Raw genomic sequence first — 24,309 nt, forward strand, 5'->3', positions numbered from 1 at the left:
ATCACGCCAAGAATGACGCAATAAATAACAGCATTTTGCACCCGAGCCTAATTTGCCCGCAAGTTTAAGACAAATTGAAAAAAACAAAACAAAAAAAAAACCACACAAAAAAACCCCCAAAACTATACACCAGGTAAGACAAACTTCCTAAAACAGGATTCCCATAACAAAACTGCTAGACTGCAAAGGGAAATACACATAGACCTGACTCATGGAGAATATAAGTAAAAAACATATATTTAAAACTTTATAATAATACATAAAGCGTCAAACCATAGCTGAGAGAGTGTCTTAAATAATGATACATACTTACCGAAAGACACCCCATCCACATATAGCAGATAGCCAAACCAGTACTGAAAACTATCAGCAGATGTAATGGTATATAAGAGAATATCCTCGATCTGAAAAGGGAGGTAGGAGATGACTCCCTACGACCAATAACAGAGAACCCTTGAAAAGATTTCCCACAAGGGAAACCATAAAATCAAATTGGCGATACTCTCTTCTCATCCCTCTGACAAACACTGTACTCTGAGAGGTATTGGGCTTCAGAATGCTTAGAAGCGCTTATCATAGACTAAATCATAAAAATCAAGCACAGACTTACTTCACCACCTCCATAGGAGGCAAAGTTTGTAAAACTGAATTGTGGATGTGGTGAGGGGTGTATTTATAGGCATTTTGAGGTTTGGGAAACTTTGCCCCTCCTGGTAGGATTGTATATCCCATATGTCACTAGCTCATGGACTCTTGCCAATTACATGAAAGAAATGCAAGTCTCTCAAAAGAACTGAGATAAGGGGGCAGTCTGCAGAGGCTTAGATAGAAGGTAATCACAGAGGTAAAAAACAAATTATGCTTACCTGATAATTTCATTTCCATAGTTACGAGGAGAGTCCACGGCTTCATTCATTACTTGTGGGAAATACAGAACCTGGCCACCAGGAGGAGGCAAAGACACCCCAACCAAAGGCTTAAATACCTCCCCCCCCACTCCCTTCATCACCCAGTCATTCTGCCGAGGGAACAAGGAACAGTAGGAGAAATATCAGGGTATAAATAGTGCCAGAAGGAAACATACTAAATTTAGGTCTGGCGGGAGCAGTGGACTCTCCTCGTAACTATGGAAATGAAATTATCAGGTAAGCATAATTTATGTTTTCCATCTAATACGAGGAGAGTCCACAGCTTAAAGGGATACTAAACCCAATTTTTTTATTTCATGATTCAGATAGAGCATGAGATTTTAAGCACCTTTCTAATTTACTCCTATTATCAATTTTTCTTTGTTCTCATGCTATCTTGATTTGAAAAAGCAGTACTGTAAGCTTTAAAGCCAGACCATTTTTTGTTCAGCACATGGGTAGCACTTGCTGATTTGTGGCTAAATGTAGCAAACCAATCAGCAGCTCTACCAAGGTGCTGAACTAAAAAATGGGCCGGCTCCTAACCTTTTATTACTGCTTTTTCAAATCAAGATAACATGAGAACAAAGAAAAATTGATAATAGGAGTAAATTAGAAAGTTGCTTAAAATTGCATGCTCTATCTGAATCATGAAAGAAAAAATGAGGGGTTAGTATCCCTTTAATTCATTACTTGTGGGAAAGAAATACCCAAGCTCTAGAGGACAATGAATGAAAAACAGGAGGGTAAAAAGAAAGGTGGACCCTAATCTGAGCGCACCACAGCCTGTAAAACAGCTTGAGCCGAAGCAAAAACATCAAATTTGTAAAACTTTGTAAAAGTGTGTAAGGCGGACCAGGTAGCTGCCTTACAAATCTGCTCCAGAGGCCTCATTCTTAAAGGCCCAAGAAGCCACAGCTCTAGTTGAGTGAGCCGTAATCCTCTGAGGAGGCCCTCTCATAGGCCAAGCGAATCATGCTCCTCAGCCAAAAGGATAGAGAAGTGCTAGAAGCCTTTTGCCCCTTGCGCTTCCCCGAACAAAAAAAAACAACTTAAGTTTGTCTTAAATCCTTTGTAGCCTGAAGATAGAGTTTCAAGGCTCGAACCACATCCAAGTTATGAAGTAACCGTTCTGTCGGAAAAGAAAGAATTGGGAAACAAAGAAGGAACCCCAATTTCCTGATTAATGTTGCGATCAGACACCACCTGAGGGAGAAATCCCAGAGCAGTGCGAAGGACGGCCTTATCTGCATGAAAAACCAAGAAAGGAGGCTCACATCGCAAGGCTGCTAATTCAGACACCCTGCGTGCCAAAGCAATGGCCAGTAGAAAAAGAACCTTCCAAGACAAAGTCTTAATGTCAACAGAATGCATAGGCTCTAACGGAACCCCTGCAAAACCCTCAGAACCAGACTCAAACTCCAAAGAGGAGCAGAATGTGGAAACAAAGGCCTGATCCTGGACAGAGCCTGGACAAAGGACAATATCAGGGAGCTCAGCAAGCTTCTTGTGCAACACAGATAGCGCCAAAATCTGTCCCCTTAGGGAACTTGCGGCAAGTCCCTTCTCCAAACCATCCTGGATACCATGACCTTATGCCAGGAATATCCACAAGAATCGCACCAGAGTAAGTAGGTCCTCCACACCTTAGATGCGACGAGTGACCGGCTTTCTGGCTTGAATGAGAGTATCAATCACCATCTCAGAAAATCCTCTTCTGGCTAAGACTAAGCTTCAATTTCCATGCAGTCAGCCTCAGAGAATCTAGATTCTAATGCACAAAGGGACCCTGTACCAGCAGATCCCTGCGACAGGGTAACCCTCCATGGAGGGGGCGATGACATTCCCACTAGATCCGCAAACCACGTCCTCCGTGGCCACGACGGAGCAATCAGAATAGTTGAGGCTTGCTTCTGTTTGATGCGAGCCACTACACAAGGTAGAAGTGGTAACGGAGGAAAAATGTAAACTAGGTTGAATCCCCACGGCACTGCTAAGGCATCTATCAGTTATGTCTGGCGATCCCTGGACCGCGGCCCGTATCTGGGTAGCTTGAAGTTGAGTCTGGACACCATGAGGTCTATCTCCTGAGTCCCCCAACTGTTGCAAAACTCTGCAAACACTTTGGGGTGAAGAGACCATTCCCCGGATGAAATTGTCTGCTGATAAAACCCGCTTCCCAGTTGTCCACACCCGGACCTCCACCCATTCCAGAATACGAGAAACTACCCTCATGGCTAGAAAGCCTCTCATTTCCCCCTGATGGTTGATGTAAGCCACCGAGGTAATGTCCGACGGGAATCTGATGAACTTGGACGACCTCAGGAGAGGCCAAGCCTTCAGAGCGTTGAAGATCGCCCAAAGCTTCAGGATGTTGATCGGGAGAAGAGACGCCTTCCGATTCCACCTGCCCTGTGCCGTCCTGGCACCCCAAACTGCTCCCCAACCTGAGAGACAAGCGTCTGTAATCACAATCTCCCAAGATGGTCTGAGGAAGGATGTCCCCTAGGACAGCTGATCTGGACGGAGCCACCAAGAGAGATTCCCTCGACCCGTTGTCCTGAGAGATCAGTTGGGATAGGTCCGAATGATCGCCGTTCCACTGCCTCAGCATGCATAGCTGGAGAGGCCTCAGGTGGAATCTGGCGAATGGAATAACATCTATGGTGGATACCATGAGCCCAATCACCTCAATGCACCGGGCCACTGATGGCCTTGAAGAGGATTGAAGGGCAAGACAGTTGGAGACAATCCTGCAACCTCTCTGGTCTGTTAGGAATATCTTCATGGCTATGGAGTCTATTATCGTGCCCAGGAACTCCAATCTGGTACTGGGAACCAGAGAACTCTTTCCTGAGTTTATCTTCCAACAATGAGATTGCAGAAGGAGAAGGGCTCTTTAATGTTCCTCTGTCACCAGGTAGGACGGTGCCTGAACCTGGATGTCTTCCAGATAAGGAGCTCCTGCCTTCCCCCTGGATCTCACCACAGCGAGAAGAGCTCCCATGACCTTTGTGAAGATTCTTGGAGCAGTAGCCCCCAGCCAGAAGGAAAGGGCTACAAACTGGAAATGCTGATCCAGAAAGGCGAACCTTAAGAACCTGAAGTAATCCTTGTGTATTAAACTAGGGGCAGTATAGACTGTATTGTTTCCATTTTGAACAATTAGACAGAAACTTGTTTAAGCACTTCCAGAATCAGGCAAAAAGTGCCCTCCTTTTTTGGTACCAAGAAAAGGTTTGAATAGTACCCTAGACCCCCTTTCTGCTAGAGGTACCGGTACAATTACTCCTAGAGAAGAGATCCCTGACACACTCTAGAAAGGCATCTCGTTTCTCTGGTTTTGACAATAGATTTGACAAGAGGAATCTGCCTCTGGGAGGATGAGTCTTGAAACATATCCTGTAACCCTGGGTAACCACCTCCAGAACCCAAGGATCCTGTACGTCTCGCCTCCAAAAAAAAAAAAAGATAGTCTGCCCCCTACAAGATCCAGAGATGGATCGGGGGCTGCCCCTTCATGCCGATTTTGTCTCTGCGGGCTTCTTGCTCTGTTTGGATTTATTCCAAGACTGAGATGGCTTCCAAGAACCCTTGGACTGCTAGGGTTTTTCGGCAGGTTGCTGTCATTGGGACTTGTCCAAAAGAAGGGGACGAAAATTAGGACTCTTAGGCTTATTCTTCTTATTCTGCGGTAGAAAGGCACCCTTGCCCCCCGTGACCGTGGATATGATAGAGTCCAGGCCTGGATCGAAAATAATCTTTCCCTTAAATGGAAGGGAATGCAATCTAGATTTAGATGTCATGTCAGCAGACCATGACTTCAACCACAGAGCCCTCCGAGCCAGAACAGAAAAGTCTGATGTCTTGGCATTCAAGCGAATAATCTGCATATTAGTATCACAAATCAACGAATTAGCAACCCTCAGGAACCTAATTCTTTCCTGCATCTCCTCAAGGGGAGTCTCCACCTCGACCATTTCTGACAGAGTCACACCAAAAGGTAGCGGGCCCCCACCACGGAGACTGCAGGTTGAAAAGCAAACCCTGTGTGTTGAAACATCTTAACAGGGTCTCTAATTTCTTATCCATAGGTTCCTTGAACAACAAATTATCTTTGAGCGGGATAGTGGTGGGCTTAGTGAGCGTGGAGGTAGCTCCGTCTACCTTAGGGACAGATCCCCACAATTCTAGCTGAGAGTCAGGAACCGGGAACAATTTTTTAAATGAAGAAGGGGAAAAAAGACAATCCAAGTCTTTCCCATTTATTCTTAATAATATTCGCCATCTTAATGGGAACCGGGAAAGTCTGGGGCACTACCCTGTCCTCGTAAACCTTATCAAGCTTAGAAATAGAAGTTTCCTCCGGTAACCGGTTTCGGAACCTCTAAAGTAGCCAACACCTCATCAAAAAAAGCGTAAGTTCTCTATCCTAAACAGTCAGGTTCCCCCACAGCCGGAGGTTTAGAACCAAAGCCTGAACAAAACAATGAATATCAGGAAGTTTAGCAATCTTTCTATGAAATAAAACAGAGCAGAGATTTGTCCTTTCAAAGTATTTGCAGACAAACCCTTATCCAAACAATCTTGAAGAAACTGTAAAATCCGAGGAATTCTAAAAGAATGCCAAGAAAAATTATGAGAGGAGCACCATGAAATATAGGTTTTCCAAACCAGATAATAAATCTTTCTTGAAACAGACTTACGAGTCTGTAACATAGTGTTAATCACCTCTATGATTAAGAACTAAGCGTTCAATTTCAATACCTTCAAATTTAGAGATCCTGATGGAAAAAACGGCCCTTGAGACAGAAGGTCTGGCCTTAAAGGAAGTGGTCAAGGCTGGCAAATGGACATCAGGACAAGACCCGCATACCAGAACCTGTGAGGCCATGCTGGTGCCATCAAACTCTAGAGTCTGTTGAGATCACAGTCCAGGTAGGACGAACAAAAGAGGCCCCTTGAACAATCCAATGATGGCCCGACCACCATGACAGAGAGAGTTGAATGTTGGGATTTAAGTATATCAGTTGTGATATCCGAGTATAATCCCTGCACCATTGATTCAGTGTGCAAAGCTGCAGAGGTCTCATATGAAAACGAGCAAAGGGGATTGCGTCTGATGCTGCAGTCATAAGACCTAAAACTTCCATGTAACCACCAGTATTATTCATTGACCTTTAGAGTGTAACCACTTGCAAATTTATATATGTGACTCCCAGTGACAACTCACTCCGAGTTCAACCTGATGCTGGACAGATAGCTCAGCTTGCTAAGGCACTGTGGCTGAGCTCTGTAGCAACCCAAGGGTTGCAGGTTCGATCCGCGGCGAGGTCCACTCAGCCTTTCATCCTCCCGAGGTAGATAAAGTGAGCTGCGCCTTGAAACCCTTAGGGGTGATGAGTCGCGCTTTACAAGTACCCAATACAATAGCAGCTATCACGAGGCTGACTGTTAAAGTATCTCCCACAATATAAGTATAAAATTATCGAAAGGCTTACCCCTCTTCTGCCAGGACTTGCCTGGTGTAATCGGCAAAGGCTTCAGGGATTAAGAAAGTTCAAATGAGCACCCGCTGTGTAATCACAGTAGCCAGTCCAGGTTAGCATGCACTGCCAGTACTCTCAGAGAGCGCAAGACCTCGTTATGGTCCCGGCACCATGTCAACAGCACAGGTTGTGATGCTGGAAGCGCTGGGGCTCTTCACTCCGCCCCAATTCAAAATAATCCAAAGAAGAAGCAACAAAGTAGCGGTTCTAAAATCATAAGTCAGGAGAGAATAAGCTGGTTAAAACGTTCATTTTATTGGAAAAATCTTAAGAATGAAAGGGCACAGCAAACAGAAAACTGCAGCTGATGCGTTTCCTGCCTTAACAGCACTTCAGAGATTTCATGCACATAGCCACTGAAGGGAACGATTGAGACTGAAGGTTTAGACAAGCAAATACCAAATTTTGTTTGTCTCTTGTCTGTTAAAGACAAAGTCATGGACACTGAATCTATCTGGAAACCTAAAAAGGTGACCTTTGTCTGAGGAATCAGGAAACTCTTTTGTAAATTGATCCTATAAACCATGCCTTTGAAGAAACGACACTAGTTTCGTGTGAGATTCTGCTAAATGAAAAGACTAAGCTAGTACCAAGATATCGTCCAAATAAGGAAACACCACAATACACTGCTCTCTGATTACAGATAGAACGGCACCGAGAACCTTCAAAAAGATTCTTGGAGCTGTTGCTAGGCCATATGGAAGAGCAACACATTGGTAATGCTTGTCTAGAAAAGAGAATATCATAGACCGATAGTGGTCTGGATGAACTGGTTTATGAAGATAAGCATCCTGTAAGTCTATTGTGGACATAAAATGCCCTTGCTGAACAAAAAGGCAGAGTAGTCCTTATAGTCACGATCTTGAAAGTTGGGACTCTTACAAATTGATTTAAAAAACTTTCAGATCCAAAACTGGTCTGAAAGAATTATCTTTCTTTGGGACAATGAATAAGTTTGAATAGAACCCCAAACCCTATTTTTTGAACTGGAACATTCAACCATGAAAGCTCTAGATCTGAAACACTTCAGAAAAGCCTGGACCTTCACAGAATTTTTTGAAACATGAGAAAGAAAGAATCTTCTCACAGGAGGTCTCATTCTGAAACCTATTCGATACCCTTGAGACACAATATTCTGAATCCCCAGATTCTGAATGAAACCTGACCAAATTTCCTGAAATGATTTCAATCTGCTCCCCACCAGTTGAACTGGATTGAGGGCTGCACCTTCATGCAGACTTGGGGGCTGGATTTGGTTTGGATTTAAGCCATAAAGCTCTTCTGGCTAAAATAGATAAAAAGACAGATTTAACATCGATCTTAATAATGTCAAATATAGCATCACAAATGAAATGATTAGCATGTTGAAGCAAAAGAATAATGCTGGATAAATCATGATCTTCTAGCCGACGAGCTAAACTGTCCAACCAAAAAGTTGAAGCAGCAGCCACTTCAGCCATAGAAATGGCAGGTCTAAGAATATAACCAGAATGTAAATAAGCTTTTCTTAGATAAGATTTAATCTTTCTATCTGAAGGATACTTAAAAGAAGTACTATCTTCCATAGGAATAGTAGTACGTTTGGCAAGAGAGAAAAATAGCCCCATCAACCTTAGATTATAGCTGCAGCAATATAATCTTTTACATCTGCAGGAATATTAGGCATATTAGACGTTGAAGGAACAACAGATGATGTATTAGTACTAATAGAGACATTATCCGCATCAAAAGCTTGACAGATGCCACATAATTGAGGTGAAGAAATAACCTCAGTTAATTTACAACAGACACACTTAGCTTTGGTAGAACTGTGTTAAGGCAGCATGGTTTCTACAGCAGCATCAGAGGCAGGATCAGACTGAAACAGCTTGTAAAAATGTAAAAAGAAAAAACAACATTTAAACAAAATATCGAAATTTCCTCATATAGCATTTTCAGGAAATGGGAAAAAATGCTTATGCTAAAGTAAAATGCAAAAAAATAAGCATTATACCTCTTGATAATATGAAGAGAACCAGAAGCAATAAAGGAAGAGGGGGTAATATACAAAAACTTTTGGCGCCAAGTATGACGCAGAAGCAAGTTTTGGCGCCAAAGCTAACATCAGGAAATGACGCAACTCGCATCATAACAACCGCGACTTCACGCCAAAACAACTTACGTCAACAAAGATGCAGGAAATGACGACACTTGCGTCATCTTCGGCGCAATTCCGCGTTAAAAATAATTTTGCGCCAAGAATAACGCCATAAAGAACAGCATTTTGTGCACGAAAAGTTTGGAAAAATTGAGAAAACTAGAATCCCAGGTAAGAAAAAAATAATCTTCCCAAATACAAATTCCATACTGAAACTGAGACTGATAGACTGCAGAAAAAGGGAAATATACATAGACCTGAATATTTTCAAATCTAAGTAAATACATATATTTAAAACCTTATAAACATAAAGTGCCAAACATAGCTGAGTGTGTTTTAAAAAATTATACATACTTACTGGAAGACACCCATCCACATATAGCAGACAGCCAAATCAGTACTGAAAAACATCAGCAGAGGTAATGGTATAGGAGTATAACGTCAATCTGAAAAGGGAGGCAAGTTATGAATCCCTGCGACCGATTACAGAGAGCCTTTGAAATGATTTCCCATTGGTGAAACCACTAAATCAACAGGCAATACTCCCTTCACATCCCTCTGACAAACACTGTACTCTGAGAGGAATTGGACTTCAGAATGCTTAGAAGCGCCTATCACAGAAGAAATCAATCACAACTTACTTCACCACCTCCATAGGAAGTATGTGTGTGGTGGGAGGTGTATTTATAGGCATTTTGAGGTTTGGTAAACTTTGCCCCCTCCTGGTAGGAATGTATATCCCATACGTCACTAGCTCATGAACTCTTGCCACATACATGTAAGAAAACTCAATTAGTGCTAGCCCTTAATTGATTACAAAAACATAAGATAAACTCCTAGTTCAAGTTGTTTATTACAGATTGTCACTTTAGCACGTTGTGCAGAGTTCTGTTTTTAGTGCTTTTATTTTATATACTACTACTATATAAGTACACAATACTTTACTACAACTTCCTTTTCTGCTACTCCACTGCAAATCTCTGCAAACATCTATCTTTCCTGCAAGGTAACCTCACTGATTCTTTTTTGCCATCAAGAAAATTGGGACCATGTTTTCCACATTTGTTTTGTGCCATTTTTACTTACTCTGTATTTCATGCTCTGTAGCCTTATCAGATTCCCATGCTCCTCCCTCTGTCTGCAACTTCTCCACCCCATCCCCTTAAGGGATATGCATTCAGACAGAACATACAATTCTAAACAGCTTTCCAATTTACTTCTATTATCAAATTTGCTTTGTTCTCTTGGTATTGTTTGCTAGATGAACAGCAATGCACTACTGGGAGATAGCTGAACACATCAGGTAAGCCAATTAAAAGGAGGCATATGTGTGCAGCCACCAATAAACAGCTAGGTCCCAGGAACACACTGCTACTTCTAAGCCTACCTAGGTATTCTTTTCAGCAGAAGAATACAAGAGTACAAAACAAATTGGAAAGTTGTTTAAAATTGCATGCTGTGTCTGAATCATGAAAAACAATATGGGTTTTCTGTCCCTTCAACACTCTGCATATACAGATTTGTCAATTCTTCTCACTACAGTCATCTCAGACAGAGTTGCACATAAATATTAATAATAAAAAAAACTATGCATACAGAACAAGAAATGACTTAAAATATGCTTTAAAATATGACACTAACATGTTTTTTTGCAGATTCTGTCAAATTATTATTTTTTATTTATATTTAAATAAATACAAATTATTACAATAAGTATAAAAACAATCACCTTCTTCTTTTGCATGTTGAATAAATGCAACAATAACAGAGCTGATATTCTTCACAGCCGTCATAAATCCTTCTTTTAAACCCATTCGACATAAATATCCTGCAGAAAGAAATACGGTTTATTTCACGAATACACAACATTTATCAGTATGCATTCTTGTTAAGTAAATGCAACATGTAGAATTTCTGCTTAAGACCACTCAAAATGCATACAAAAAAGGCAGACTTTGTGTTAGAACGCTTGGTAACCGGATTCTAAAAATGTTGCTGGGCTAGATGTAGTTTTCTATGCCGACAATTGCAGAGGCAGCGGTCACGTCATGGAATTCTGTTAAATAAAAAAAAAAAAAAAAAGCTGTCCTTGCAAGTAGCGAGAAGTCTCCAACAAAAAGTAATGTAGCGTGTAGGGAAACTTCACCCCTGCTAACTTCCCTCTCCCCAGTGAGCTTTAAAAATGTAATCCTGCAGCCAATACAATCAGATTACTTTTAGGGTAATTAATGTTATGCATATTTTTGCACAATCACACCAAGTTTTAGTCTTCAAGAAAAATCAGAGGGAAAATGTTTACAGGATAAGCTAGGACCTGGAGGAGAAATTTCAACTACACCCATGGAATGCCCCGTTCAGCCCACTAGCCGATAAGGAAAATACAAGTTTTGTGCAGTGTTCTATTATGATTTCTACTGTGACCTTAAATTGTTTCCTACACAATTTCAATCCAATTTTTTCCATAAACAAACAATTTTTTCATAAGAAATTTGTTAATTTTTTTTTAATGTGATTAAACAATACATTTTTTTGCTGCATAATTTAATAAATAATCAATGTCATTTATTCATTTTATACATTATTTAAATTACGATTTTTATGAGTCCTGATTGTATAGTATTAATTAGCCTACACATAAATAAAAGCAGGGCACACCCCTTTTGAAGACACACTGTTTTAAAGGCAAAAAAAACTGCCTTTATAGAAATAGAACAGGGGCTTCATAATGCTGGAGCGATTGCTTATGCAAACTCACAGGCAAAGCTTTACAGGATCTTGTCCTTTGCACTTACTCTCTGACCAAAACCACTAAGCTATAAAGAATTGTGTTCAATTAAGTCAAGTCTTTATATAGCATTACAAAAAAAAAAATATATCAGGCATATTCTTTCTATAAAGAGATATTCATACTAAAAAGCTAAATTTATACATCAGAATTACAATTTTTTACCTACCATAATTGTTGGCCCTCATAATAAATAGATCATAAATACAAAGTACAGAAAAGCAACATTAATGCTTACCTGAAATTATTCTTTTTCCTGGCAGGGAGAGTCCACAAATTAGTTCATTACTGTTGGGAACACCTGGCCACCAGGAGGAGACAAAGACACCCCAGCCAAAGCATTAAGTATCCCAGTCATTCAGCCGAGGAGACGGAAAAGTAGGAGAAATACAAGGAGTATAGGAGGTGCCTGAAGATAAGGAAAAATCTGCCACAAAAAATAAAAGAAATAGGGTGGGTTTGTGGATTCTCCCTGCCAGGAAAGAAAATAATTTATCATGTAAGCATAAATGTTTTCTTTCCAAAGGCAGAAAACATTTTTATGTCAACAGAATGCAGAGGCTAGAAACGGAGCCCGCTGAAGAACACGAAGAGCAAAGTTAAGGCATGCAGATGATTGAATCGAGAGACATGCAAAGAGGAATTTAGATCGCCTTAGATCCATCAGGAAGATTTGCACAGAAATCAAATTGATGACTGTTCCCAAAAAACTTGCCCAGATTTATCATCCACCTGTGGTCTCGAAGGAGACACAAATGAGAGTCCGTGTGAGAACTTGCCAAAGGAAAACAAAATGGAGCCTGAACCAAGATATCGTCCAGGTAAGGGGCCACTGATATTACTTGCATCCTGGCCACAGCTAGAAGAGCTCCTAGTACCTTTGTAAAGATCCTTGGAGCCGTAGCTATTCCAGAGGGCAGAGCTACAAATAGGAATTGTTTGTCCAGAAAAGCAAACTGCAGAAACTGAAAATGATCCCTGAGTCAGAATCAGATATCTCACCTTCAGAGGCTACTGAGGTATGCTCATCTTAAGAATGTTAGGACAGACTGACCAATGCAGATTGAATAGGAGAAGAGATTCCTGTATCCTTTTCCTTTTACCCAAGACGGGTAACGCACTCAGCGCAGCAGAAACAGCTGACATAAGCTGTGCTGCAAGTCCCCAGGTAAAAAAAATTCCCCCAGAAAAGGACTGAGCAGAGCCGCAAGGAACTGCCTGTGGAACTTTTTGGTACGGGGACTGAGAGGAAAGCTGAGGCATGTCCTGGACAACAGAGTCCTGAGAGACGGAGGGTTCTGGGGGGTTAATTTTTCCAGAATTGGTACCATAAGACTTGGTCCCTCTGGACTTGGACTGTAAGACTGATGCGACACATTCAGAGCAAAACTGCGCGATCGGAGACCAAGGAGGAAGTCAGCGGAAGAGGACTCCCCACTGCAAAGCACGCAAAAAATGGCGCTAGCTGTGCGCTGCACTCGTGAATGAGCCCAAAACAAAAAAGGCTATCAGACACATAATATGCCCATCAAAAAGGTTATATGACCTCTGTCTGAGCGCCCTATTAAAGGCCAAGAGCCCTTTTATGTCCCAGCAAAACAAAATGATTTGCTACAGTTCCCTGAAATTTATCTGCTGACAATAATAACTATCCTAAACCTTGGATAGAAAAAAAAAAAAATTGTATCCCCAGACCCCTTGCAGAGGTTTGAGATGCCATCTGGCATCTAACAGTGTCCTCAACTCCATCTGCCCCCTATGATCCTGAGGGAAGGAATAAAGACACTTACCTCCGGGGTCTCTGCTGTAGAGAATTCACAGCACTTCCAGGTCTGACAGCTTCATCTACTTCTGACAGGGACCTGAGGTAGACAGGAAGGCAATGTAAGCTAGCACTGGTTGCCAGGAGGGGGTGTTAGCACAAAGTGCTGGAAGGAGGACAGAGAAGCTTCCATGCAACATCCAGCAGCTAACAGCTACCAATACTCTTACTAAGAGGATTACATGGATACAGCACAATCCCAGTCCTATCTTGCAGGGAAACTACCCATTAAAGGACTTAAAATCCAATTTTCTTCAGAGCACTTTCTTTGCCAACCTCCTAGTTGGCAGTGTAAGAATGACTGGGGGAGTATCGGAAGTGGGAGGGATACTACTGTTCCCGCAAATGGATCACATTCTTGCAAAACTGCTGCCATATAGTGCTGCAGACGTGCACATTTCTGAGCTTATGTCCTTGTTTTTCGACAAATACCAAGAGAATGAAGAAGTGAATTATAAAGTTGTTTAAAACGGCATGCTCTTTTCTGAATCATTAGGTTTCACGACCCTTTAAGACCTACTTGTAGGCCATTTTTCAGTGAGAACCCAACACATATAAATTGAACTCCACCAAAATGTGTAAAAAAACCCAGAATTTATGCTTACCTGATTAATTACTTTCTCTTGCGGTGTATCCAGTCCACGGATTCATCCTTACTTGTGGGATATTCTCATTCCCTACAGGAAGTGGCAAAGAGAGCACACAGCAGAGCTGTCCATATAGCTCCCCCCCTAGCTCCACCCCCCAGTCAATCGACTGAAGGTTAGGAGAAAAGGAGAAACCATATGGTGCAGTGGTGACTGTAGTTTAAGCAAATTTTTTTATTAACCTGACCCAATTGCCAGGGCGGGCCGTGTACTGGATACACCGCAAGAGAAAGTAATTTATCAGGTAAAAGCATAAATTCTGTTTTCTCTTGCAAGGTGTATCCAGTCCACGGAGTCATCCTTACTTGTGGGATACCAATACCAAAGCTTTAGGACACGGATGAAGGGAGGGAGCAAGACAGGTAACCTAAACGGAAGGCACCACTGCTTGCAAAAACCTCTCTCCCAAACATAGCCTCTGAAGAAGCAAAAGTATCGAATTTGTAAAATTTGGCAAAAGTATGCAGTGAAGACCAAGTCGCTGCCCCCCGTAGAGAGGCCCTGCTGCCAGAGCCGGCAAAGAGAATGACTGGGGGGGTGGAGCTATATGGACAGCTCTGCTGTGTGCTCTCTTTGCCACTTCCTGTAGGGAATGAGAATATCCCACAAGTAAGGATGAATCCGTGGACTGGATACACCTTGCAAGAGAAAAACATAATTTATGTAAGAACTTACCTGATAAATTCATTTCTTTCATATTAGCAAGAGTCCATGAGCTAGTGACGTATGGGATATACATTCCTACCAGGAGGGGCAAAGTTTCCCAAACCTCAAAATGCCTATAAATACACCCCTCACCACACCCACAATTCAGTTTAACGAATAGCCAAGAAGTGGGGTGATAAGAAAAAAGTGCGAAAGCATATAAAATAAGGAATTGGAATAATTGTGCTTTATACAAAAAAATCATAACCACCACAAAAAGGGTGGGCCTCATGGACTCTTGCTAATATGAAAGAAATGAATTTATCAGGTAAGTTCTTACATAAATTATGTTTTCTTTCATGTAATTAGCAAGAGTCCATGAGCTAGTGACGTATGGGATAATGACTACCCAAGATGTGGATCTTTCCACGCAAGAGTCACTAGAGAGGGAGGGATAAAATAAAGACAGCCAATTCCTGCTGAAAATAATCCACACCCAAAATAAAGTTTAATGAAAAACATAAGCAGAAGATTCAAACTGAAACCGCTGCCTGAAGTACTTTTCTACCAAAAACTGCTTCAGAAGAAGAAAACACATCAAAATGGTAGAATTTAGTAAAAGTATGCAAAGAGGACCAAGTTGCTGCTTTGCAAATCTGATCAACCGAAGCTTCATTCCTAAACGCGCAGGAAGTACAAACTGACCTAGTAGAATGAGCTGTAATCCTTTGAGGCGGAGTTTTACCCGACTCAACATAGGCATGATGAATTAAAGATTTCAACCAAGATGCCAAAGAAATGGCAGAAGCTTTCTGGCCTTTTCTAGAACCGGAAAAGATAACAAATAGACTAGAAGTCTTTCGAAAAGACTTAGTAGCTTCAACATAACATTTCAAAGCTCTAACAACATCCAAAGAATGCAACGATTTCTCCTTAGAATTCTTAGGATTAGGACATAATGAAGGAACCACAATTTCTCTACTAATGTTGTTGGAATTCACAACCTTAGGTAAAAATTCAAAAGAAGTTCGCAACACCGCCTTATCCTGATGAAAAATCAGAAAAGGAGACTCACAAGAAAGAGCAGATAATTCAGAGACTCTTCTGGCAGAAGAGATCGCCAAAAGGAACAAAACTTTCCAAGAAAGTAATTTAATGTCCAATGAATGCATGGGTTCAAAAGGAGGAGCTTGAAGAGCCCCCAGAACCAAATTCAAACTCCAAGGAGGAGAAATTGACTTAATGACAGGTTTTATACGAACCAAAGCTTGTACAAAACAATGAATATCAGGAAGATTAGCAATCTTTCTGTGAAAAAGAACAGAAAGAGCAGAGATTTGTCCTTTCAAGGAACTTGCGGACAAACCTTTATCTAAACCATCCTGAAGAAACTGTAAAATTCTCGGAATTCTAAAAGAATGCCAAGAAAAATGATGAGAAAGACACCAAGAAATATAAGTCTTCCAGACTCTATAATATATCTCTCTAGATACAGATTTACGAGCCTGTAACATAGTATTAATCACAGAGTCAGAGAAACCTCTTTGACCAAGAATCAAGCGTTCAATCTCCATACCTTTAAATTTAAGGATTTGAGATCCTGATGGAAAAAAGGACCTTGCGACAGAAGGTCTGGTCTTAACGGAAGAGTCCACGGTTGGCAAGAGGCCATCCGGACAAGATCCGCATACCAAAACCTGTGAGGCCATGCCGGAGCTACCAGCAGAACAAACGAGCATTCCTTCAGAATCTTGGAGATTACTCTTGGAAGAAGAACTAGAGGCGGAAAGATATAGGCAGGATGATACTTCCAAGGAAGTGATAATGCATCCACTGACTCCGCCTGAGGATCCCGGGATCTGGACAGATACCTGGGAAGTTTCTTGTTTAGATGAGACGCCATCAGATCTATTTCTGGAAGTTCCCACATTTGAACAATCTGAAGAAATACCTCTGGGTGAAGAGACCATTCGCCCGGATGCAACGTTTGGCGACAGATAATCCGCTTCCCAATTGTCTATACCTGGGATATGAACCGCAGAGATTAGACAGGAGCTGGATTCCGCCCAAACCAAAATTCGAGATACTTCTTTCATAGCCAGAGGACTGTGAGTCCCTCCTTGATGATTGATGTATGCCACAGTTGTGACATTGTCTGTCTGAAAACAAATGAACGATTCTCTCTTCAGAAGAGGCCAAGACTGAAGAGCTCTGAAAATTGCACGGAGTTCCAAAATATTGATCGGTAATCTCACCTCCTGAGATTCCCAAACTCCTTGTGCCGTCAGAGATCCCCACACAGCTCCCCAACCTGTAAGACTTGCATCTGTTGAAATTACAGTCCAGGTCGGAAGAACAAAAGAAGCCCCCTGAATTAAACGATGGTGATCTGTCCACCACGTCAGAGAGTGTCGTATAATCGGTTTTAAAGATATTAATTGAGATATCTTTGTGTAATCCCTGCACCATAGATTCAGCATACAGAGCTGAAGAGGTCGCATGTGAAAACGAGCAAAGGGGATCGCGTCCGATGCAGCAGTCATAAGACCTAGAATTTCCATGCATAAGGCTACCGAAGGGAATGATTGTGACTGAAGGTTTCGACAAGCTGAAATCAATTTTAGACGTCTCTTGTCTGTCAAAGACAGAGTCATGGACACTGAATCTATCTGGAAACCCAGAAAGGTTACCCTTGTCTGAGGAATCAATGAACTTTTTAGTGAATTGATCCTCCAACCATGATCTTGAAGAAACAACACAAGTCGATTCGTATGAGATTCTGCTAAATGTAAAGACTGAGCAAGTACCAAGATATTGTCCAAATAAGGAAATACCACAATACCCTGTTCTCTGATTACAGACAGAAGGGCACCGAGAACCTTTGTAAACATTCTTGGGGCTGTAGCTAGGCCAAACGGCAGAGCCACAAACTGGTAATGCTTGTCCAGGAAAGAGAATCTCAGGAACTGATAGTGATCTGGATGAATCGGAATATGTAGATATGCATCCTGTAAATCTATAGTGGACATATAATGCCCTTGCTGAACAAAAAGCAAGATAGTCCTTACAGTTACCATTTTGAATGTTGGTATCCTTACATAACGATTCAATATTTTTAGATCTAGAACTGGTCTGAAGGAATTCTCCTTCTTTGGTACAATGAAGAGATTCGAATAAAACCCCAGCCCCTGTTCCAGAACTGGAACTGGTATAATTACTCCAGCCAACTCTAGATCTGAAACACATTTCAGAAATGCTTGAGCTTTCACTGGATTTACTGGGACACGGGAAAGAAAAAATCTCTTTGCAGGAGGTCTTATCTTGAAACCAATTCTGTACCCTTCTGAAACAATGTTCTGAATCCAAAGATTGTGAACAGAATTGATCCAAATTTCTTTGAAAAAACATAACCTGCCCCCTACCAGCTGAGCTGGAATGAGGGCCGCACCTTCATGTGGACTTAGAAGCTGGCTTTGCTTTTCTAGAAGGCTTGGATTTATTCCAGACTGGAGATGGTTTCCAAACTGAAACTGCTCCTGAGGAAGAAGGATCAGGCTTTTGTTCTTTGTTGAAACGAAAGGAACGAAAACGATTATTAGCCCTGTTTTTACCCTTAGATTTTTTATCCTGTGGTAAAAAAGCTCCTTTCCCACCAGTAACAGTTGAGATAATAAAATCCAACTGAGAATCAAATAATTTGTTACCCTGGAAAGAAATGGAAAGTAGAGTCGATTTAGAAGACATATCAGCATTCCAAGTTTTAAGCCATAAAGCTCTTCTAGCTAAAATAGCTAGAGACATAAACCTGACATCAACTCTGATAATATCAAAAATGGCATCACAGATAAAATTATTAGCATGTTGCAGAAGAATAATAATATTATGAGAATCATGATCTGTTACTTGTTGCGCTAAAGTTTCCAACCAAAAAGTTGAAGCTGCAGCAACATCAGCCAATGATATAGCAGGTCTAAGAAGATTACCTGAACACAGATAAGCTTTTCTTAGAAAGGATTCAATTTTCCTATCTAAAGGATCCTTAAACGAAGTACCATCTGACGTAGGAATAGTAGTACGTTTAGCAAGGGTAGAAATAGCCCCATCAACTTTAGGGATTTTGTCCCAAAATTCTAATCTATCAGATGGCACAGGATATAATTGCTTAAAACGTTTAGAAGGAGTAAATGAATTACCCAAATTATTCCATTCTCTGGAAATTACTTCAGAAATAGCACCAGGAACAGGAAAAACATCTGGAATAACCACAGGAGATTTAAAGACCTTATCTAAACGTTTAGATTTAGTATCAAGAGGACCAGAATCCTCAATTTCTAAAGCAATTAGTACTTCTTTAAGCAAAGAACGAATAAATTCCATTTTAAATAAATATGAAGATTTATCAGCATCAACCTCTGAGACAGAATCCTCTGAACCAGAAGAGTCATTAGAATCAGAATGATGATGTTCATTTAAAAATTCATCTGTATAAAGAGAAGTTTTAAAAGATTTTTTATGTTTACTAGAAGGAGGAATAACAGACATAGCCTTCTTAATGGATTCAGAAACAAAATCTCTTATGTTATCAGGAACACTCTGAACATTAGATGTTGATGGAACTGCAACAGGTAATGGTACATTACTAAAGGAAATATTATCTGCATTAACAAGTTTGTCATGACAATTAGTACAAACAACAGCTGGAGGAACAGCTACCAAAAGTTTACAGCAGATACACTTAGCTTTGGTAGTTCCAGCACCAGACAGCGATTTTCCTGAAGTATCTTCTGACTCGGATGCAACGTGAGACATCTTGCAATATGTAAGAGAAAAAAACAACATATAAAGCAAAATTGATCAAATTCCTTAAATGACAGTTTCAGGAATGGGAAAAAATGCCAAGGAACAAGCTTCTAGCAACCAGAAGCAATGAAAAATGAGACTTAAATAATGTGGAGACAAAAGCGACGCCCATATTTTTTTAGCGCCAAATAAGACGCCCACATTATTTGGCGCCTAAATGCTTTTGGCGCCAAAAATGACGCCACATCCGGAACGCCGACCTTTTTGGCGCAAAAGAACGTCAAAAAATGACGCAACTTCCGTCGACACGTATGACGCCGGAAACAGAAAAGATTTTTTGCGCCAAAAAAGTCAGCGCCAAGAATGACGCAATAAAATGAAGCATTTTCAGCCCCCGCGAGCCTAACAGCCCACAGGGAAAAAAGTCAAATTTTTAAGGTAAGAAAAAATGATTGATTCAAATGCATTATCCCAAATATGAAACTGACTGTCTGAAAAACAGAATTTATGTTTACCTGATAAATTACTTTCTCCAACGGTGTGTCCGGTCCACGGCGTCATCCTTACTTGTGGGATATTCTCTTCCCCAACAGGAAATGGCAAAGAGCCCAGCAAAGCTGGTCACATGATCCCTCCTAGGCTCCGCCTACCCCAGTCATTCGACCGACGTTAAGGAGGAATATTTGCATAGGAGAAACCATATGAAACCGTGGTGACTGTAGTTAAAGAAAATAAATTATCAGACCTGATTAAAAAACCAGGGCGGGCCGTGGACCGGACACACCGTTGGAGAAAGTAATTTATCAGGTAAACATAAATTCTGTTTTCTCCAACATAGGTGTGTCCGGTCCACGGCGTCATCCTTACTTGTGGGAACCAATACCAAAGCTTTAGGACACGGATGAAGGGAGGGAGCAAATCAGGTCACTTAAATGGAAGGCACCACGGTTTGCAAAACCTTTCTCCCAAAAATAGCCTCAGAAGAAGCAAAAGTATCAAACTTGTAAAATTTGGTAAAAGTGTGCAGTGAAGACCAAGTCGCTGCCCTACATATCTGATCAACAGAAGCCTCGTTCTTGAAGGCCCATGTGGAAGCCACAGCCCTAGTGGAATGAGCTGTGATTCTTTCGGGAGGCTGCCGTCCGGCAGTCTCGTAAGCCAATCTGATGATGCTTTTAATCCAAAAAGAGAGAGAGGTAGAAGTTGCTTTTTGACCTCTCCTTTTACCGGAATAAACAACAAACAAGGAAGATGTTTGTCTAAAATCCTTTGTAGCATCTAAATAGAATTTTAGAGCGCGAACAACATCCAAATTGTGCAACAAACGTTCCTTCTTCGAAACTGGTTTCGGACACAGAGAAGGTACGATAATCTCCTGGTTAATGTTTTTGTTAGAAACAACTTTTGGAAGAAAACCAGGTTTAGTACGTAAAACCACCTTATCTGCATGGAACACCAGATAAGGAGGAGAACACTGCAGAGCAGATAATTCTGAAACTCTTCTAGCAGAAGAAATTGCAACCAAAAACAAAACTTTCCAAGATAATAACTTAATATCAACGGAATGTAAGGGTTCAAACGGAACCCCCTGAAGAACTGAAAGAACTAAGTTGAGACTCCAAGGAGGAGTCAAAGGTTTGTAAACAGGCTTGATTCTAACCAGAGCCTGAACAAAGGCTTGAACATCTGGCACAGCTGCCAGCTTTTTGTGAAGTAACACAGACAAGGCAGAAATCTGTCCCTTCAGGGAACTTGCAGATAATCCTTTTTCCAATCCTTCTTGAAGGAAGGATAGAATCTTAGGAATCTTAACCTTGTCCCAAGGGAATCCTTTAGATTCACACCAACAGATATATTTTTTCCAAATTTTGTGGTAAATCTTTCTAGTTACAGGCTTTCTGGCCTGAACAAGAGTATCGATAACAGAATCTGAGAACCCTCGCTTCGATAAGATCAAGCGTTCAATCTCCAAGCAGTCAGCTGGAGTGAGACCAGATTCGGATGTTCGAACGGACCTTGAACAAGAAGGTCTCGTCTCAAAGGTAGCTTCCATGGTGGAGCCGATGACATATTCACCAGATCTGCATACCAAGTCCTGCGTGGCCACGCAGGAGCTATCAAGATCACCGACGCCCTTTCCTGATTGATCCTGGCTACCAGCCTGGGGATGAGAGGAAACGGCGGGAATACATAAGCTAGTTTGAAGGTCCAAGGTGCTACTAGTGCATCCACTAGAGCCGCCTTGGGATCCCTGGATCTGGACCCGTAGCAAGGAACTTTGAAGTTCTGACGAGAGGCCATCAGATCCATGTCTGGAATGCCCCACAGTTGAGTGACTTGGGCAAAGATTTCCGGATGGAGTTCCCACTCCCCCGGATGCAATGTCTGACGACTCAGAAAATCCGCTTCCCAATTTTCCACTCCTGGGATGTGGATAGCAGACAGGTGGCAGGAGTGAGACTCCGCCCATAGAATGATTTTGGTCACTTCTTCCATCGCCAGGGAACTCCTTGTTCCCCCCTGATGGTTGATGTACGCAACAGTTGTCATGTTGTCTGATTGAAACCGTATGAACTTGGCCCTCGCTAGCTGAGGCCAAGCCTTGAGAGCATTGAATATCGCTCTCAGTTCCAGAATATTTATCGGTAGAAGAGATTCTTCCCGAGACCAAAGACCCTGAGCTTTCAGGGATCCCCAGACCGCGCCCCAGCCCATCAGACTGGCGTCGGTCGTGACAATGACCCACTCTGGTCTGCGGAAGGTCATCCCTTGTGACAGATTGTCCAGGGACAGCCACCAACGGAGTGAGTCTCTGGTCCTCTGATTTACTTGTATCCTCGGAGACAAGTTTGTATAGTCCCCATTCCACTGACTGAGCATGCACAGTTGTAATGGTCTTAGATGAATGCGCGCAAAAGGAACTATGTCCATTGCCGCTACCATCAAACCTATCACTTCCATGCACTGCGCTATGGAAGGAAGAGGAACGGAATGAAGTATCCGACAAGAGTCTAGAAGTTTTGTTTTTCTGGCCTCTGTCAGAAAAATCCTCATTTCTAAGGAGTCTATTATTGTCCCCAAGAAGGGAACCCTTGTTGACGGAGATAGAGAACTCTTTTCCACGTTCACTTTCCATCTGTGAGATCTGAGAAAGGCCAGGACAATGTCCGTGTGAGCCTTTGCTTGAGGAAGGGACGACGCTTGAATCAGAATGTCGTCCAAGTAAGGTACTACAGCAATGCCCCTTGGTCTTAGCACAGCTAGAAGGGACCCTAGTACCTTTGTGAAAATCCTTGGAGCAGTGGCTAATCCGAAAGGAAGCGCCACGAACTGGTAATGCTTGTCCAGGAATGCGAACCTTAGGAACCGATGATGTTCCTTGTGGATAGGAATATGTAGATACGCATCCTTTAAATCCACCGTGGTCATGAATTGACCTTCCTGGATGGAAGGAAGAATTGTTCGAATGGTTTCCATTTTGAACGATGGAACCTTGAGAAACTTGTTTAAGATCTTGAGATCTAAGATTGGTCTGAACGTTCCCTCTTTTTTGGGAACTATGAACAGATTGGAGTAGAACCCCATCCCTTGTTCTCCTAATGGAACAGGATGAATCACTCCCATTTTTAACAGGTCTTCTACGCAACGTAAGAATGCCTGTCTTTTTATGTGGTCTGAAGACAACTGAGACCTGTGGAACCTCCCCCTTGGGGGAAGCCCCTTGAATTCCAGAAGATAACCTTGGGAGACTATTTCTAGCGCCCAAGGATCCAGAACATCTCTTGCCCAAGCCCGAGCGAAGAGAGAGAGTCTGCCCCCCACCAGATCCGGTCTCGGATCGGGGGCCAACATTTCATGCTGTCTTGGTAGCAGTGGCAGGTTTCTTGGCCTGCTTTCCCTTGTTCCAGCCTTGCATTGGTCTCCAAGCTGGCTTGGCTTGAGAAGTATTACCCTCTTGCTTAGAGGACGTAGCACTTTGGGCTGGTCCGTTTCTACGAAAGGGACGAAAATTAGGTTTATTTTTGGCCTTGAAAGGCCGATCCTGAGGAAGGGCATGGCCCTTACCCCCAGTGATATCAGAGATAATCTCTTTCAAGTCAGGGCCAAACAGCGTTTTCCCCTTGAAAGGAATGTTAAGTAGCTTGTTCTTGGAAGACGCATCAGCTGACCAAGATTTCAACCAAAGCGCTCTGCGCGCCACAATAGCAAACCCAGAATTCTTAGCCGCTAACCTAGCCAATTGCAAAGTGGCGTCTAGGGTGAAAGAATTATCCAATTTGAGAGCATTGATTCTGTCCATAATCTCCTCATAAGGAGGAGAATCACTATCGACCGCCTTTACCAGCTCATCGAACCAGAAACACGCGGCTGTAGCGACAGGGACAATGCATGAAATTGGTTGTAGAAGGTAACCCTGCTGAACAAACATCTTTTTAAGTAAACCTTCTAATTTTTTATCCATAGGATCTTTGAAAGCACAACTATCTTCTATGGGTATAGTGGTGCGTTTGTTTAAAGTGGAAACCGCTCCCTCGACCTTGGGGACTGTCTGCCATAAGTCCTTTCTGGGGTCGACCATAGGAAACAATTTTTTAAATATGGGGGGAGGGACGAAAGGAATACCGGGCCTTTCCCATTCTTTATTTACAATGTCCGCCACCCGCTTGGGTATAGGAAAAGCTTCTGGGAGCCCCGGGACCTCTAGGAACTTGTCCATTTTACATAGTTTCTCTGGGATGACCAACTTGTCACAATCATCCAGAGTGGATAATACCTCCTTAAGCAGAATGCGGAGATGTTCCAACTTAAATTTAAACGTAATCACATCAGGTTCAGCTTGTTGAGAAATGTTCCCTGAATCAGTAATTTCTCCCTCAGACAAAACCTCCCTGGCCCCATCAGACTGGTTTAGGGGCCCTTCAGAACCATTATTATCAGCGTCGTCATGCTCTTCAGTATCTAAAACAGAGCAGTCGCGCTTACGCTGATAAGTGTGCATTTTGGCTAAAATGTTTT

General features: G+C 42.0%; 1 protein-coding gene across 1 annotated transcript in view; it reads right to left on the reverse strand.

Annotated features, from left to right (window-relative positions):
* ICE1 (interactor of little elongation complex ELL subunit 1) overlaps positions 1 to 24,309 on the reverse strand; it is a 135,660-nt gene that overhangs the window by 13,379 nt on the left and 97,972 nt on the right. Inside the window, exon 20 of the mRNA XM_053715769.1 lies at positions 10,324 to 10,422. Coding sequence (XP_053571744.1) covers positions 10,324 to 10,422 — 99 coding nt within the window. The remainder of the gene's footprint in view (positions 1 to 10,323; positions 10,423 to 24,309) is intronic.

Source organism: Bombina bombina, chromosome 5 (assembly GCF_027579735.1).
Source record: "Bombina bombina isolate aBomBom1 chromosome 5, aBomBom1.pri, whole genome shotgun sequence".
Taxonomy (NCBI): domain Eukaryota; kingdom Metazoa; phylum Chordata; class Amphibia; order Anura; family Bombinatoridae; genus Bombina; species Bombina bombina.